General features: G+C 48.2%; 1 protein-coding gene across 8 annotated transcripts in view; it reads left to right on the top strand.

Moving 5' to 3' along the window:
• The window catches only part of LOC119964940 (uncharacterized protein KIAA1614-like), a 180,178-nt gene extending 164,025 nt beyond the window's left edge, over positions 1 to 16,153 (top strand). For 5 of the 8 annotated variants that reach the window (XM_038795149.1, XM_038795151.1, XM_038795147.1 and 2 more), the window contains 4 exons: positions 345 to 585; positions 5,765 to 5,886; positions 10,485 to 10,666; positions 15,185 to 16,153. In XM_038795149.1, coding sequence (XP_038651077.1) covers positions 345 to 585; positions 5,765 to 5,886; positions 10,485 to 10,666; positions 15,185 to 15,390 — 751 coding nt within the window. In that variant the 3' untranslated portion in view covers positions 15,391 to 16,153. Of the gene's footprint in view, positions 1 to 344; positions 590 to 5,764; positions 5,887 to 10,484; positions 10,667 to 15,184 lie in introns of those variants that run through there. The other 3 variants (XM_038795150.1, XM_038795153.1, XM_038795152.1) reach the window with 3 other exon arrangements.
• The last annotated feature ends 2,493 nt before the right edge of the window (positions 16,154 to 18,646 follow it).

Here is an 18,646-nt window from a genome sequence, read left to right as displayed (position 1 = left end):
CACCCCCTGACCCTGACCCACTGTGTAACCCACCCTGACCCATTGTGTGACCCACCCCGACCCTGACCCGCTGTGTAACCCACCCTGACCCTGACCCACTGTGTAACCCACCCCCCGACCCTGACCCGCTGCGTAACCCACCCCCCACCCTGACCCACGGTGTAACCCACCCCGACCCTGACCCGCTGTGTAACCCACCCCCTGACCCTGACCCACTGTGTGACCCACCCTGCTGCCCACTTGCCTGGGTTGTGGGACCACCGCCTTTCTTGTCTCTAATGTATAGTATTGATGAGCGTGTGTGTATGAGCATCATGTGGCTGACACTCTGCCTTCTTGTTCAGTGTTGCTGAGAGTCAGTCTGGAGCTCGGCACAGTCCAAAGAGCCACCTGAAATCCAGCTCCTCCCTGAAGGCACTCTTCTCCACCATTAGACACAGCACGGTCAGTAAACTGAACAGACTCCGTTCATCCAGCCTGGAGCAGATTAACAGCCGGTCAGCAGACAGTACGTCTGGGGGACTAAGGTGCGAGGAGATTCAAGCCACCCTGAGGAAAACCCCGTCCCTACAATCTCTTCGGCTGGTTGGTAATCCAGACTTCTCACCTTCACCTATTCGTAGCATTAAAGTACAGACAGATTCTGTTAAACTGGGTTTGGATCTTAGTTACGCCACACTTGACAGACAATGAGCTCTTCTCATTAGAAATAGGACACTGAAGTACTGGAGAAGGTAATAAACAAGATTGACAAGTGTTACACTGAGAATATGAAATGAAATGAAAATCGCTTATTGTCACGAGCAGGCTTCAATGAAGTTACTGTGAAAAGCCCCTAGTCGCCACATTCCGGCACCTGTCCGGGGAGGCTGGTACGGGATATATAACGATCAGGAACATTTGGAGATCTGGGCAAGGGAAGAATGTGAGGTAACCTGTTTCCACTTGTGCAGTGGGAAGGGGCCATAAACATTAAATAGGATCCTAGGGACAGGAGGAGGCCATTCAGCCCCTCAAGCCTGTCCCTGCATTAAATTTGATGATGAAAGATCTGCAACTTAACTCTCTGCAGCCGGCCTTTGGCAGTCCTGAATAAACCCCATTGGGGAGTCGGAGAGAAACGTCTTTACCCTGAGAATGGTGAGAATGTGGAACTCGTTATCACACAATGCACAGCATTGATCCAATAGATGAGATAAACAGAGAAGGAAGAAAGAAATAGAAAGATATTCTGAGAGGGCGACAGAGGGAGGCGGTGGGGGGGGGGGAGAAGGCTTGTGTGGATTATAAAGGCTGAATGGCCTGTCCCTGCTGTTAATTTGCTCGCCTTGAATATAAATAGCACAGGAGCTCCACCTGCTGGATATTATAAGAACAGGCACTCTTGCTTTATAATGTAGTTGATCATCAGGCAGCTAGGATGGAGGTCTCTGTTAGGGAGTCTCTGATAGGGAGTTTGTTGGGGGGGGGTCTCTTTTGGGGGGTATCTTTTGGAGAGGTCTCTGATGGGCGGTCTCTTTTGGGAGGTTTCTGATTGGGGGGTCTGATCAGGGTCTCTGTTCATAGAGTCATAGATATTTACAGCATGGAAACAGGCCCTTCGGCCCAGCTGGTCCATGCCGCCCACTTTCTATCACTAAGCTTGTCCCACTTGCCCACATTTGGCCCATATCCCTCTATACCCACCCCGCCCATGCAACTATCTAACTGTTTTTAAAGGAAAAAATTGTACACACCTCTACCACTGCCTCTGGCAGCTCGTACCAGATGCTCACCACCCTCTGTGTGAAAACATTTCCCCTCTCGTCTCTTTTGTATCTCTCACCTCTCCCCTCGCACCTTAAACCTATGCCCTCTAGTTCTCGACTCCTCTATCTTTGGGAAAAGATGTTGACTATCTACCTTATCGATGCTCCTCAGTATTTTATAGACCCCTACAAGATCACCCCTCTAGGCTCCAGGAAAAATAGTCCCAGCCTGTCCAGCCTCTCCTTATAACTCAGACCATCAACTCCTGGTAGCATCCTGGGAAATCTCTTCTGCACTCTTTCTAGTTTAACAATATCCTTCCTATAATAGGGTGACCAGAACTGAACACAGTATGCCATGTGTGGTCTTACTAATGTCTTGTACAACTTCAACAAGACGTCCCAACTCCTGTATTCACTATTCTGACCAATAAAACCTAGCATGCTGAATGCCTTCTTCACCACCCTGTCCACTTGCGACTCCACCCTCAAGGAGCTATGAACCTGTACCCCTAGATCTCTTTGTTCTGTAACTCTCCCCAACTCCTTACCATTAACTGAGTAGGTCCTGCCCTGATTTGATCTACTAAAATACATCACCTCACATTTATCCAAATTAAACTCCGTCTGCCATTCATCAGCCCATTGGCCCAATTGGTCAAGATCTTGTTGCAATCTAATATAACCTTCTTCACTATCCACTGTGCCACCAATCTTGGTGTCATCTGCAAACTTACTAACCATGCCTCTTACATTCTCATCCAAATTATTAATATATATCACAAATAACAGTGGACCCAGCACCGATCCCTGAGGCACACCGCTGGTCACAGGCCTCCAGTTTGATAAACAACCCTCTACAACCACCCTTTGGCTTCGGTCGCCAAGCCAATTTTGTATCCAATTGGCTATCTCACCCTGGATTCCGCGAGATGTAACCTTTTGCAACAACCTCGCATGCAGTACCTTGACAAAGGCCTTGCTAAAGTCCATATAGACAACGTCAACTGCACTGCCCTCATCTACCTTCTTGGTTACCCCTTCAAAAAACTCAATCGAATTTGTGAGACATGACTTTCCCCTTACAAAGCCATGCTGACTTTCCCTAATTAGCCTTTGCCTGTCTAAATGCCTGTAGATCCTGTCCCTCAGAATACCTTCTCACAATTTACCCACTACAGAAGTACGGCTAACCGGTCTGTAGTTCCCAGGCTTATCCCTCCAGCCCTTCTTAAACAAAGGCACAGCATTTGCTATTCTCCAATCTTCAGGCACCTATCCTGTGGCTGTCAATGATTCAAATATCTCAGTTAGGGGGCTGACAATTTCCTCCCTAGCCTCCCGCAGCGTCCGAGGATACATTTCATCAAGTCCCAGGGATTTATCTATTTTGATGCGCTTTAATATCTCCAGCATCTCCTTCCCTGTAATATGTACACTCCTCAAGACATCACTTTTTATTTCCATAATTTCCCTAATATTCGTGCCGTTCTCAACGGTAACTACTGACGAGAAATATTCATTTAGGACCTCTCCCATCCCTTGTGGATCCGCACATAGATGATCTTGTTCATCCTTAAGAGGCCCTACCCTCTCCCTAGTCACCCTTTTACCCTTTATGTATCTGTAAAAGCTCTTTGGATTTTCCTTTGCCTTATCTGCCAAGCCAATCTCATGTCCCCTTTTTGCCCGTCTGACTTCTCTCTTACCTCTACTCCAACAAGCCCTATACTCTTCAAGGGATCCACTTGATCCCAGCTGCCTATGCAAATCATATGCCTCCTTCTTCCTTTTGACCATGGCCTCAATATCCCGAGTCATCCAAGGTTCCTCCTTCTATGAGCCTTACCCTTCACTCTAAGAGGAATGTGCTCACCCTGAACCCTAGTTAACACCTTTCTGAAAGACTCCCACTTACCAGCTGCCCCCTTGCCTGTAAATAGGCACACCAATCAACTTTTGAAAGCTCCCGCCTAATACCCTCGAAATTGGCCTTGCCCCAATTTAGAATTTTAACTTTGGGTCAGAAATATCATTCTCTATAGCTATCTTAAAACTAATGGAATTATGGTCACTGGTCCCAAAGTGATCCCTCACTAACACTTCTGCCACCTGCCCTTCCTTATTCCCCAAGAGGAGGTTAGGTTTTGCCCCCTCTCTAGTCGGGCCATCCACATATTGAATGAGGAATTCTTCCTGAATACACTCGACAAATTTATCTCCATCCAAACCCCTAAAAGGTTGATTGGCAAATGAAGTTTAATGCAGAAAAGTGTGAGGTGATTCATTTTGGAAGGAATAACAGGAAGACAGAGTACTGGGCTAATGGTAAGATTCTTGGTAGTGTGGATGAGCAGAGGGATCTCGGTGTCCATGTCCATAGATCCCTGAAAGTTGCCACCCAGGTTGAGAGGGTTGTTAAGAAGGCGTACGGTGTGTTAGCTTTTATTGGTAGAGGGATTGAGTTCCGGAGCCATGAGGTCATGTTGCAGTTGTACATAACTCTGGTGCGGCCGCATTTGAAGTACTGCGTGCAGTTCTGGTCGCCACATTATAGGAAGGATGTGGAAGCATTGGAAAGGGTGCAGAGGAGATTTACCAGGATGTTGCCTAGTATGGAGGGAAGGTCTTATGAGGGAAGGCTGAGGGACTTGAGGCTGTTTTCATTAGAGAGAAGAAGGTTAAGAGGTGACTTAATTGAGGCATACAGGATGATCAGGGGATTAGATAGGGTGGACAGTGAGAGCATTTTTCCTCGGATGGTGATGTCTAGCATGAGGGGACATAGCTTTAAATTGAGGGGAGATAGATATAGGACAGATGTCAGAGGTAGGTTCTTTACTCAGAGAGTAGTAAGGGCGTGGAATGCCCTGCCTGCAACAGTAGTGGACTCGCCAACACTAAGGGCATTCAAATGGTCATTGGATAGGCATATGGACGATAAGGGAATAGTGTAGATGGGCTTTAGAGGGGTTTCACAGGTCGGCGCAACATCGAGGGAAGAAGGGCCTGTACTGCGCTATAATGTTCTATTGACAGAGCAAACAGAAATGAATGTATATGATATGGGGCTAGATTCTCTTTTCTGGAGACTAAATGCTCCCGCCAGCAGAGACCCATGATTGGCCTCCACTGGCGCCAGGAGCGGCGTCCAGGTGCAGTTCAATCTACTTTTCCATGCTAATTGATGGCGGACTCCCAGCAATGGGCCGCCATCGTGCAAATCCTGCACTCCCCCCTGCGCTGACAAGTAGGGGTATCCTTCCCTCCCCCACCACCACTGGAATAACAGGTCAGCACACATGCATGAGGGTGACTCAACCCCTCCCCAGCCATCCTATCAGAACCCCCATCAAAGAACCCCCAACAGAGTTGGGAGGTCCAAAACGCAGGACCTCAAAGGTAGTAATCTCAGGATTGCTACCAGTGCCATGTGCTAGTCAGAGTAGGAATGACTGACAGGATAGGCAGGACAGGCAGCTCAATGTTCCAGGGTACAGATGCTGTAGGAAAGATAGAACAGAAGATAGGAGAGGAGGGGGAATTGCGTTATTGATTAGGGACAGTATCACGGCAGTGCAGAGAGAGGATATATCCGAGGGTTTGCCCACTGAGTCTATATGGGTAGAACTGAAAAATAAGAAAGGTGAGACTGTACTCTAGGACTGTATCATAGGCCCCTAAATAGTCTGCGGGATATTGAGGAGCAAATATATAAGGAGATTACAGACAGCTGCCAGAAAAATAGGGTGGGAATAGTTGGGGACTTTAACGTGCCCAACATTAACTGGGACAGCCATAGCACTATTTGCACGTTCCCAGTGGGTTGGGGCAGGAAGCTCGTCGGGGACATTGCGAAACCCGTTATGGTGGGCGGGTGGGCTGGGAGTCTCGGGACCAGTTTGATGCCCGAATCCCACGGCTAGCGGGTGGGCCTCGAGAATCCCTGCCTATGACTCGATGAATGAAAATGCATGGAATGGCTGGATAACTGCGGTTCCGTTTTCTCCCACTAGGTGTCCCCATTGGCCCAGTTGAGGAAAACTGCATCTTTTCAGTCTCTTCACTTCCTGCAGAAGAAGAATCGATATAGTTCATACGTGGTGAGGGAGGCGGCAGAGACCAGCCTGGGACACAGGTAGGTCGGTGGTGCCAGTAAAGGTTGAGTCGTGTGAAGGCCTGGGAAAGGCAAAGATAAAAAGGGAGACTTTTTTAAAAAATTTAGAGTACCCAATTATTGTTTCCAATAAAGTGGCAATTTAGAATGGCCAATCCACCTAACCTGCACATCTTTGGGGTTGTGGGGGTGAAACCCACGCAGACACGGGGAGAACGGGCAAACTCCACACGGACAGTGACCCGGAGCCGGGATCGAACCCAGGCCCTCAGCACCGGAGGCAGCAATGCTAACCACTGTGCCACCGTGCTGCCCACGAAATAGGAGCCCTTGAGGATTTCAAATCCCCCCATGGCATCTGTAATTGCCTCTATCTCTGTCTATATATTTCTATCTCCACCTCTATCGCCTAAAGCCCAACACATCTCCAAAATATCTCACACTCCAATTCTTACACTTCCCCAATTTTAAAGTTTGCATTGCCCAGTTCAAGCTTCAATGTGAAGGGGGCATCATCCCTATTGAGGCCTTGTCAGCACCGTTTTAATTTAACATCCACAATTCAATTTTGACCAGTTCCAACGCCTTTTTTCAGATACTCAATGGCTGGGGTGAGCTGCAGCTTTACCTGGCACCTCCTCTTGTAGATTTGAGCCCAGATGGTGAGAGTTGATGGGTTATCAACGGCAAGGAGATGTTTTTTTTTAAAAACCCGGGGTTCAGTAAAGTAAATTAGAATATTTTCCTGCGGGGGATTTCCTAGTTGCATCTGTCCATGAGGTTGAGATTTTCTGAGAGAGTGTTTCCTAACTCAAGCTCTGATTGGCTGAAACTTCCTCTTGCGAGTGGATCCATGGTACTGGTGTCAGCTGTTGGTTCAGTGATAGCACTCTAACCACCCAGTCAGGCGATTGTAGGTTCAATTCCCACTTTGGAGACTTGAGTATAGGATGCAGACTGCCGTTACTGAGGATTGGCACTCTTACCCCATCTGCCATTGGCATATTTAGAAGGATTTGCAGGTTGATAATCAATCTGTTTGACCGCACCGTCCTTGGCCATCAAGTCCTGAACCCGGAGTTCTTGGTTCAGGGGCAGGGGCGCAACCCACTGTCCCTCACTATGCTAAGACTAGTACCTAATAACTCCATTTATTTAACGTAAGGCAGGAGAATTACAGGCTTAATCAGCCCACTGTGACTATTTACCCTCATTATTTCTCTTTTAGTTTCCCTCTTTAGGGGTGGGGCGGCACAGTGGCACAGTGGTTAGCACTGCTGCTTCACGGCACCAAAGACCTGGGTTCGATCCCGGCCCTGGGTTACTGTCTGTGTGGAGTTTGCACATTCTCCCCGTGTCTGCATGGGTCTCACCCTCACAACCCAAAGATGTGCAGTTAGGGTGGATTAGCCACGCTAAATTGCCCATTAATTGGAATAAAAATAGTTTCTCTCTTGAGCGTGTTCATTGCTCCAGAGGTACAAACAGTTCAAGAGGAAGTCCCACCACCACCATCTCTAGGGATTCAGTTCAGCCTTCATCCCAAAGTTTTAAATGTATCACAAGAATTAGACAAGTTGTGTAGAAGAGGCTTGTTTTTCTGTGAGGTTAGAAGATTGAGGAGGTGACCTAATTGAGGCGATTATGATGTGAGGAATGTGGCAGTCTGTTCGGTTCATGTACAGCAAGTTGTGAGGCTGTTACCTCACAACAATGAGGTAATGGACAGGTAACCATTTAGTGAGTGAGGGATAGGTATTGGTCAGGATACCAGGGAAAAAACTCCCCAGCTTTTCTTCCAATAGTCATAGAATCATAGAGGTGTACAGTACAGAAAAGGCCCTTCGGCCCATTGCGTCTACGCCGGTCAAAAATAACCACCTGGGCAGCAGCTTAGCACAAGTAGTTCGCGCTGTGACTTCACAGCGCCAGGGTCCCAGGTTCGATTCCCGGCTTGGGTCACTGTCTGTGTGGAGTCTGCACATCCTCCCCGTGTGTGCGTGGGTTTCCTCCGGGTGCTCCGGTTTCCTCCCACAGTCCAAAGATGTGCAGGTTCGGTGGATTGGCCGTGAATAAATTGCCCTTAGTGACCAAAAAGGTTAGTAGGAGTTATTGGCTTACGGGGTAGGGTGGAAGTGAGGGCTTAAGTAGGTCAGTGCAGACTCGATGGGCCGAATAGCCTCCTTCTGCACTGTATGTTCTATGTTCTAGCCATTCTAATTCCATTTTCCAGCACTTGTCCCATAGCCTTATATGCCTTGGCATCACAAGTTCACATCTCAACACTTCTTAACTGTTATGAGGGTCTCTGCCTCCACAACCCTCTCAGGCAGCCAGTTCCAGATTCCCACCACCCTCTGGGTAAAAAGGCTTTCCCCACATCTAATTTTTATCTTAAATCTATGCCCCCTTGTCACTGACCCCTAGCTACTGACCGGTAGTATTGTGGATAGCACAATTGCTTCACGGCTCCAGGGTCCCAGGTTCGATTCCGGCTTGGGTCACTGTCTGTGCGGAGTCTGCACATCCTCCCCGTGTGTGCGTGGGTTTCCTCCAGGTGCTCTGGTTTCCTCCCACAGTCCAAAGATGTGCAGGTTAGGTGGATTGGCCATGATCAATTGCCCTTAGTGTCCAAAATTGCCCTTAGTGTTGGGTGGGGTTACTGGGTTATGGGGATAGGGTGGAGTTGTTGACCTTGGGTAGGGTGCTCTTTCCAAGAGCCGGTGCAGACTCGATGGGCTGAATGGCCTCCTTCTGCACTGTAAATTGTATGTATGTATGTAAAGGGAAACCTTTATTCCTGCCAACTCTATCTATGCCCCTTATAATTTTATTCATCTCAATCATGCTCCTCTGCTCCAAGAAAAACAACCCCTGTCTATCCAATCTCTCTTCAGAGCTAAAACTCTCCAGACGAGGCAACATCCTGGTAAATCTCCTTGGCACCCTTTCTAGTGCTGTCACGTCTCTCCTATAATGTGGATTCCAGAACTGCCACAGTATGCCAGATGTGGCCTCACTAACGTTTTATACAGTTCAAGCATAACCTCCCTGCACTTAAACTCTATGTCTCAGCTAATAAAGGCAAGTATACCATATGCCTTAATTACTGTATCCGCCTGCTCTGCTACCTTAAGGGACGGGTGTACATGCACAACAAGGTCCCTCTCTGATCCTCCATGCTTGCCAGGGTCTTGCCGTCTATCATGTATTCCATTGTCCTGCCCAAATGCTAACCTCACACTTGTCCAGTTGAATTTCATTTGCCACTGTTCAGCCCACCTGACCAGCCCGTCTATATAATAATAATCATTATTGTCACAAGTAGGCTTACATTAACACTGCAATGAAGTTACTGCGAAAAGCCCCCAGTCGCCACGTTCCGGCGCCTGTTTGGGTACATGGAGAATTCAGAGTGTCCAAATTACCTAACAGCATGTCCTGTAATTAATTCCCTGATCAAAATTGCATCACCCCCTCCTCTTTTCCCTCCTTCCCTATCTCGCCTGTAGATCCTGTATCCTGGAATATTGAGCTGCCAATCCTGCCCCTCTCTCAGCCATGTCTCAGTGTCAGCAATGATATCATATCTCCATGCTTTAATTTGCACCCTCAATCCATTGGCCTGAGAAACATTGGCATAGAAACATAGAAGATAGGAGCAGGAGGAGGCCATTCGACCCTTCAAGCTGTTCTGCCATTCATTATGATCATGGCTGATCATCCAACACAATAGCCTAATCCTGCTTTCCCCCATAGCCTTTGATCCCTTTCGCCCTAATTGCTATATCTAACTCTTTCTTGAAAACATGCAGTATTTTGGCCTCAACTCCATCCCTGTCCTAAATGGTCTACCGCGTATATACTCAGACCTTGTTCGTCAGACACCTTGCATCAAAATAAATACCATCCAATCTTGCCAATCTTCCTGGTGACTTAAATGGTCTGGACATTCAATGCCTTCCTGACTCACTGGATGTTTCTTCTCATTTTGGCTGTGCATCTCTTCCTGCCGTACCTTCTCTCAGGATCCCAGCGCCCTGACAAGTTAGTCCCATCGGATGTGTCATGGGAACTTTTACATCCACCCGGGAGGGCAGAGGAATCATTGTTTTATCATTGCATCTGAAAGACAGCATCTCTGACTATGCAGCACTCCCTCACCACTGCACTGGAGGGCCGTCCTGGGTCATGTGCATGAGTCTGTGGGGGCCAGCCTGAACCCGTGACCTTTCTACTCCAAAGCAAGAGTATGACCCATCAAGCCACATAGCTTCACAGTTGGGTTTACATTCTCAACCTTTCTGTTGCTCCCTGAGGCCAGCTGCTGCTGTTAGCATTATTGGAGTATTGGACAGGGAATGGCTTCACCATCCTTCTGCTCTTCCGCTTTGTTACCTTGCAATTCCAAAGGTAAGGCTTGAAACGCAACAGGAAATGATGTAACTGTGCCAATGTGGGTTGTGTCCGTGCAACAGAGACACCAACACCTTTGTGTGGTTCTCTTTCATAAGACGGTAATGTTTTGTCAGGTGGGTCTACACAGGACATTGGAGGTGGGCGTAGTTGTGTTGTGATGTGTATGCTTTGTGCAAATGTCTACTTTCCATTGTTGACAGCGAGGTCAAGCCTACTGGCCACAGGTCAATCACATCGCTCAGCGTAGAAGACACTAGATTGCCCAATCACCCAAGGGTCATTGGACAGGTGACTCAGACATTCGCTGATGCCAGCTTCATTCTTGAACTGTCCAAACCGGCCCATGGATCTTTTGGATTTCTCATCTCTAGATCGCGTGGACGTGAGTACTGGGATGCGGGGTTAAAGACCTAAGGTGTTCTTTTCATTTATAGGACCAACTATCAGCTATGAATGGCCTGAGGTTTTCTTGGCACTGATTCATTCCACCATAGTAACCTGACTGGGAAGTGTGATACAAATCCTGTTTGTCCATGGCCCCTTGAGCCTGTTCTGCCATTCAATAAGAACTTGCATATTCAAGTTGTGAGCACGTTTCTGAGGAAGAACACTCTGGCAAAATTCTGCGCTGATATCTCCACTCCACACTTCCGGTTATTTTATGACTTCTCTCTTAGATTCCACGGTTATGGATACAGCCTGCAGAACGAGCACCCCTCCCAGAATCTTGCAGTTCTTTGGTACACGGTCTGATTAGTGCCATCTCCTCTTTCCCCAATTTCTGTGGGAACTTCTGTCTGATTTTGCAGGCATCATGTCCTTGCTTTGAGGGTAATAGGGGTCTCAGCGACACTGCCCATTAATTGTTGAAGTTGATGTATCAGAATGCCTCTCATTATAATTGGCAAGTAAGATTTGTGCTACACAAGCACCAGGCATTTACCATCTCCAACATGAGAGAATCCAACCTTTGCCATTCAATGGAATTACCATCGCTGAATCCCCCACTATGACTATCCTGGGGGATTACCATTGATCAGAAATTGATCTGCAGCAGCCATATAAACACTCGCTACAAGGGCAGGTCAGAGGCTGGGAATCCTGCGGTAACTCACCTCCCGATTCCCCAGAGCCTGTTCACCATCTACAGGGCACAAGTCAGGAGTGCAATGGAATACTCCCCACTTCCCTAGATGAGCGCAGCTCCAACAACACTCAAGAAGCTCAACACCATCCAGGACAAAGCAGCCCGCGTATTGGCATCCCGCCCACCAACTTAAACATTCACTCCCTCCACCACCGACACATTGTGGCAGCCATGTGTACCATCTACAAGAGGCACTGTAGGAACGCACCAAAATTCCTTCGAAGGCACTTTCCAAACTCGTGACTTTTATCATCTAGAAGCACAATGGCAGCAAATGCATAGTAACACTTCCTGGAGGTTCCCCTCCAAGTCACTCACTATCCAGACTTGGAAATAACTGGCCGTTCCTTCACTGTCACTGGATCAGAATCCTGGAACTCCCTCTCTAACAGCACTGTGGGTGTACCTACACCACAGAGACTGCAGCAGTTCAAGAAGGCAGCTCACCCACCACCATCTCAAAGGCAATTAGGGAAGGGCAATGAATGCTGGCTTAGCCAGTGATACCCACATCCCAGAATAAATATAAATTTATAAAACCAGTCATTTCATTTATGTACCTCTTGTAGAAATATATCAGAGCATTCAACACATTTTTAAATTAATTTGAACTGCCTGCAGTTCCATCTGTAAATATGGCAGGAAGCCAAATAGCAGTGAGGTGAATGCTCAACTGATCAGCTTTTGTTGCTGTTTGGTTGAGTGAGGAACCTTGGCCAGGCACCAGGAGATCTCCCAACTCTCTTCCGATTAATGTGTTAAAATATTTACGTTTCCCAGATCCGGACATTTATCCTATGCTGCGAGTCTTGCTTATATTGAGTTTGCAGTGCCCTATCATGGTGATTAAAACATTTTCCCACCAGCTTCTCGTCCTCCCACACCCCATGTACACACTACCCTGCCATAGACTCTACCCACCCATTTAATCCCCTTCCACACCCCATGTACACTCTACCCTGCCATAGACTCTACCCACCCATTTAATCCCCTTCCACTCCCCATGTACACTCTACCCTATCATAGACTCTACCCACCCATTTAATCCCCTTCCACTCCCCATGTACACTCTAACCTATCATAGACTCTACCCACCCATTTAATCCCCTTCCACACCCCATGTACATTCTACCCTATCATAGTCTCTACCCACCCATTTAATCCCCTCCCACATCCCATGTACACTCTACCTATCATAGACTCTACCCACCCATTTAATCCCCTTCCACACCCCATGTACACTCTACCCTACCATAGACTCCACCCACCCATTTAATCCCCTTCCACATCCCATGTACACTCTACCTATCATCGACTCTACCCACCCATTTAATCCATTTCCACACCTCAAGTACACTCTACAGCTGTGTGATCTAGATTGTTCATCTACCGTTACAACCAAAGGCATTCCTCACTGACCAGTTGCCTGACTTTCTATGAAATTATTTTACACCCAGAAATTGCTGAAGCAGATTTTATTTAGTATTAGCGATTAGTATTGTGACCCTTAAAATCAGTTACTAACTAGATTTTTTGCAATGCTTTTGTTACATTTTTCATTTCCACTATCATCTCCATTACAAATGTAAATATCAAACAATACCCACTGCAGGCCTCACACAGGTACAGTCTGAGAAACACATATTGGTGTGGAGTTTTACTCCTGAGGTGGGTAGCTGGAGCCGGAATGGCACCCGAACAGTGGGACCTTTGCTTTTGGGGAGGACTGGGGGCAGGATGGAGTCAAGCCTGCTGCCCCTAGATGCAGATCGGAGGTGGCCATATGGTCTGCCTATGGAGGTGGGCTGCTTAAAAGGCCTGCCTCAGTTCTCAGTCTTGGTCCCAGTTGTTCTGCTAAATATTAGGCCCTCGAGCTCTCACCCATTACACCCACTCACCTCCCACCCACTCCCCATGCCTCATCCATGCCAACGTATGCCCCACACCCACCCTGAACGGCCCCTCATATTCTCCTTGCCAACTCATGCCTCGCACACAACTCCCATGGCTACATGTAGCCTGATTGCCAATTTAATACCAATGCATGCAAATCGGCCCACCACTACCCTTTGATGTTACACCCCCTGTGTCATCTCACCCAGAATCCACCATGGACAGAACTCAGGGGCATGTTGAGATAAAATAAAATTGTTCTAAATATCTATAACAGCCTTTACTATATCTTTTTTAAATATTTAAATGTTCCAAGTACTTAATCCGTTATAAAAACAAGCAAACTTATATTTATAACCTCAAATCAAAGACAGCTAATCTTTTAAAAACCTCTTTATGCTGTCAATCAAACTGTGAATTTAGGACCCCCTACTGGTATAATGATAGGGAAAATGTGGAAAGCAGTCATGTATTAATTATGGCATAACAGGGAGGCTGTAGCGTAGTGGTTTTGTCACTGGACTAATTAACCAAAGACCCAGAGTAATGCTGTCGGGACTCAGGTTTAAATCCCTCAACTACAGATGGTGTAATTTGAATTCAATAAAAGTCTGGAATTAAAAGTCTAATGATGACCATGAAACATTTTCAATTGTTGTAAAATCCTATCTGGTTCACTAATGTCCCTGAGGGAAGGGCATCTGCTATCCTTACTTGGTCTGGCCTCCATGTGACACCAGATCCACAGCAGCAAGTGGTTGACTCTTAGCTTTATGGGCAGCACGGTAGCACAGTGGTTAGCACTGTGGCTTCACAGCTCCAGGGTCCCAGGTGCGATTCCCGACTGGGTCACTGTCTGTGCGGAGTCTGCACGTTCTCCCCGTGTGTGCGTAGGTTTCCTCCGGGTGCTCCGGTTTCCTCCCACAGTCCAAAGACATGCAGGTTAGGTGGATTGGCCATGCTAAATTGCCCATAGTGTCCAAAAAGGTTAACTAGGGGCTGCTGGGTTGCGGGGATAGGTTAGATACGTGGGTTTAAGTGGGTGCTCTTTCCAAGGGCCGGTCTCGATAGGCCGAATGGCCTCCTTCTGCACTGTAAATTCTATGACTATGACAACTGCTCCTTAAGGACAAATAAGGGTGAGCAATAAATGCTGGCACAGCCAGCGATGGCCACGTCCCATGAATGAATTAAAAAATTAATCCTCTGGGGTAATGTGAACAAACATAACTGCGGGAACAGATTTTTTTCAACTCTCAATTTTAAAGGACTGATGATTTAAATAACTCCACAGCTTGAGTGTTTTTAACCTCTCACTGACACAATCATCCTGTTTATTTTAATTTTAAAGGGCTGGAGATTTGAAAAAGTTGACAGCTGGACAGTTCTACAGAATTTACCCACCCTTCAACAGAATTTATGTTTACTCCATAAATGCGCACCACCTATACTCTGGGATAAGGCCCCAGCTCCAGTGAAAATGGGGTCTGATAGAATTCAGCACCGAGTTCAAATCATAGAAGCCCTACAATGCAGAAGGAGGCCATTCAGCCCATTGGGTCTGCACCCCCTCGAACCTGGGACCCTGGTGCTGTATACAGCAGTGCTAACCACTGTGCAGCCGTGCCGTCCAGTGGCCCTGCTGAATTTATGTTTGGGTGAATCACATGAGGGAAACCTCCTTTCCACAACCAGTGAGAATGGGGTCCACTGGAAATTGTGGTGGGACTTACAGATCCGGGTCTCATGCACCATTTTTAAAGGTCCGTGGCGTCTCCACGACTCAGCGGAAATTCGGGCACTGGGCTGCACCTTTTTTGTCGCAGTTAATTTGTGTTTTTGTTTGTCTCCTGCCTCTAGGTTTATTTATTCACCAAATGGCAGACCAATATGCTGAGAAACTGTACGCTGGATTGCTGGAGCTGGGAGATGAAATTCTGGAGGTCAACAGGGAACCTGTTGAAGGTCTCAGTTTCAATGAGGTGAACACTTTGATGCTACAGGACAGCACTGTGTCCCTTTGGATCAGAAGACACAACGGGACCAGGGAACAACATGAAGAGTAACAATAATGCTCCATGGCTTGGATTTACAGCCACTGCAAGTTGTTCATTAAAACTACTAGCAGTGTTCACAACATACAGATGCACAAGGATAAAAATCACTTCTAACCTGACCACGTGCCCTGGTGCTTCTAAATCCAGTATTTATCTGCATTAATTCTCCTACCCGGAACATGGGAAAGAGACAGTAACAGTTGCCATTCCGGCTGCCCTTCCAAAGGCTAGGACTCTGAGTAGGTAACTGAATTATCTCCTTTTCCTAACCTCTGAAACCTTCCTCAATGTCTGATTGCGCAGACAATTCTGATTTCTCAGTTCTGAACATCATCTTCCAATTCTGGAGAATTGGGCCTTTTCTTTGCACTCCCCACTCAGACAGGACCTTGTATTTCCCAAGCATCTTTTCTGTTACTCTCCTGGCACTGGGGATTTTAATGAACCCAAACACAGAATGGACCAGGATTGTACCTTCCTCACTGACTACGTGGCAAAATTAGTGTTGGGCTAAACACTAGGGCCGGTCAAAAGCACTGAGCTCTCATCCTCCTCAGAATCCCTACAGTGCAGAAGGAGGCCTATCGAGTCTGCACCAACTCTCTGGAAGAGCACCCTACCCAGCCCACTCCCCAGCACTACCCCAATGACCCACCTCACCTGCACATCTTTCGACACTAAGGGGCAATTTAGCGTTGCCAATCTACCTAACCTGTACATCTTTGGACACTAAGGGGCAATTTAGTATCCACCCCCCCCCCCCCCCTCCCCTTACATTGGTACTGAGGGGAGGGTACCCTGTTTCTCCAACACAAAATTAGTGTTTGTACCATTTGGCCTTGTATATATTTTTTACTGTTTTAATAAAAAGATATGGCCAATCTACCTAATCTGCCCCTCTTTGGACTGTGGGAGGAAACCGGAGCATCCGGAGGAAACCCACACAGACACGGGGAGAACGTGCAAACTCCACGCAGACAGCCACGGTCGGAATTGTCAAAGAGGGACATTGATTTACTGTGAAGCATCATTTCCATCCTTTTGAATGTGATAAAAGAAGAGATCCTCACACATTCTCACCTTCAGACTTTGCTCCTTTATGCATACAGTCGGAGTAGTTTCGTTGTTGAAACTGCCTCTCCATTCGCAGTAATAAATCCAAATACATTGAAATAAAACAGCTATTTATTCAACAGCAATGGCGGCAGCTTCTTATTCAATGAATGGAAAGAAATAGTTGTACTTCTACAACAGCAAATTACTGCAGATGCTGGAAGGCTGAAATAAACACAGAAAATGTTGGAAACACGGACCAGGTGAGGAATTCCCACGCACTCCCCATACATGCAGATGATTTGGACATGGGCGAATGGGACACTAGGCTGGATTCTCTGCTGCCCGCCGCCGGTAATGGGGTCCCTGATGCGGCGCAGAATTGGCCGTCCAGGGTAAAAACGGGTTCGATGCCCGTTTGTGATGCTCTAGCCCCCTGTTGGCGGCGGGATCAGGGGTTGCAGCCGCATGCCAGCTGGAAGATCTGAATGACCCATTTGCATCCACTTAGCAGGCCGGCACTGATACACCATCAAAAACACATGACGAGTGATGAACGTAACTGAGGCTTTAATACACTAAACAGCAAGCCTCCTGCCTCTGGACCCGAACAGGGTCCGGAGGCGGAGACTTGTCACCTTTATACATAAGCCCGAGGGGAGGAGCCACAGGTGGAGCCAACCTGGACAAGCCTAAGCATGCACAATACAATGCAGTACATATAATGCAATAACGTGGTCGAGACCTGTGCGTCCGGGAGCATGTTTTCTTCTTCTTTGCCCAGGTGTTGAGTCGGCGAAGTGGGGTGCGGTGTATGGGCGGAGGTGGTGGTGCTTGTCGCCGGTGGGCCTGTGGGTGTCAGTTCGTGAGGGAGGTGGGCAGGGGTGGGGGAAGACGGTGAAGGGTGGAGGGTGGTGGTGATGATCGCTTGGGAACCTGCAGGTGCCAAATCCCGAAGGGAGACCATGTCTTGCCGCCCGTCCTGGTGTGCCACGTAGGCATATTGGGGGTTTGCATGGAGGAGTAGGACCTTCTTGACAAGGGGGTCGGTTTTATGACTCCTCGCATGCTGCCGGAGAAGGACGGTCCCCGGGACTGTCAGCCAGGGCGGAAGCGAGACCCCGCAGGTGGATTTCCTGGGGAAGGCGAACAAACGTTCATGAGGAATTTTGTTGCTGGCCGTACATAGGAGTGACCGGATGGAGTGGAGAGCGTCGGAGAGGACCTCCTGCCAGCGGGAGACCGGGAGACCTTTTGACCATAGGGCCAGAATGACGGCCTTCCAGACTGTCGCGTTCTCCCTCTCCACCTGCCCGTTTCCCCGGGGGTTAGAGCTGGTCATCCTGCTGGAGGCGATACCTTTGCTGAGCAGGAACAGACGCAACTCGTCGCTCATAAAGGAGGAGCCCCGGTCACTGTGGATGGAGGCGGGGAACCCAAACAGGGTGAAGAGACTGTGCAGGGCCTTGATAACGGAGGCAGAGGTCATGTCAGAACATGGGATGGCGAAGGGGAAACTTGAGTACTCGTCAACGATGTTGAGGAAGTACACATTACGGTCAGTGGAGGGGCGGGGCCCTTTGAAGTCGATGCTGAGGCGCTCAAAGGGGCGGGAGGCCTTTACCAGATGTGCTGTCTGGCTGATAGAAGTGCGGTTTGCACTCCGCACACACCTGGCAGTCCCTGGTCATGGACCTGACCTCCTTGATGGAGGAAGGCAGGTTGCGAGCCTGCAGGTTGTGGAGGGCCCAGAGTCGGTCTACCTGTGCGCTGGCACATGTACCGCGGGAGAGGGCATCTGGGGGCTCATTGAGCTTCCCGGGTCAATACAAGATATCATAGCTGTAGGTAGAGAGCTCGATCCTCCACCTCAGAATCTTGTCATTCTTGATCTTGCCCCGCGGTGTTTTATTGAACATGAAGGCAACCGACCATTGGTCAGTGAAGAGAGTGAATCGCCTGCCGGCCAGGTAATGCCTGCAATGTCTCACAGCGTCTACGATGGTTTGGGTTTCCTCTTCGACGGAGGAGTGTCGAATTTCAGAGGCATGGAGGGTACGGGAGAAGAAAGCCACGGGCCTGCCCGCCTGGTTGAGTGTAGCGGCCAGAGCAAAGTCCGACGCATCGCTCTCCACCTGGAATGGGACGGACTCGTCCACAGCGTGCATCGCGGCTTTGGCAATGTCTGCCTTGATGCGATTGAAGGCCAGTC

This window comes from Scyliorhinus canicula, chromosome 4 (genome assembly GCF_902713615.1).
Source record: "Scyliorhinus canicula chromosome 4, sScyCan1.1, whole genome shotgun sequence".
Classification (NCBI taxonomy): Eukaryota; Metazoa; Chordata; class Chondrichthyes; order Carcharhiniformes; family Scyliorhinidae; genus Scyliorhinus; species Scyliorhinus canicula.
Note: the sequence above shows the minus strand (reverse complement) of the source record. Positions and strands in the feature narration are given on the sequence as shown.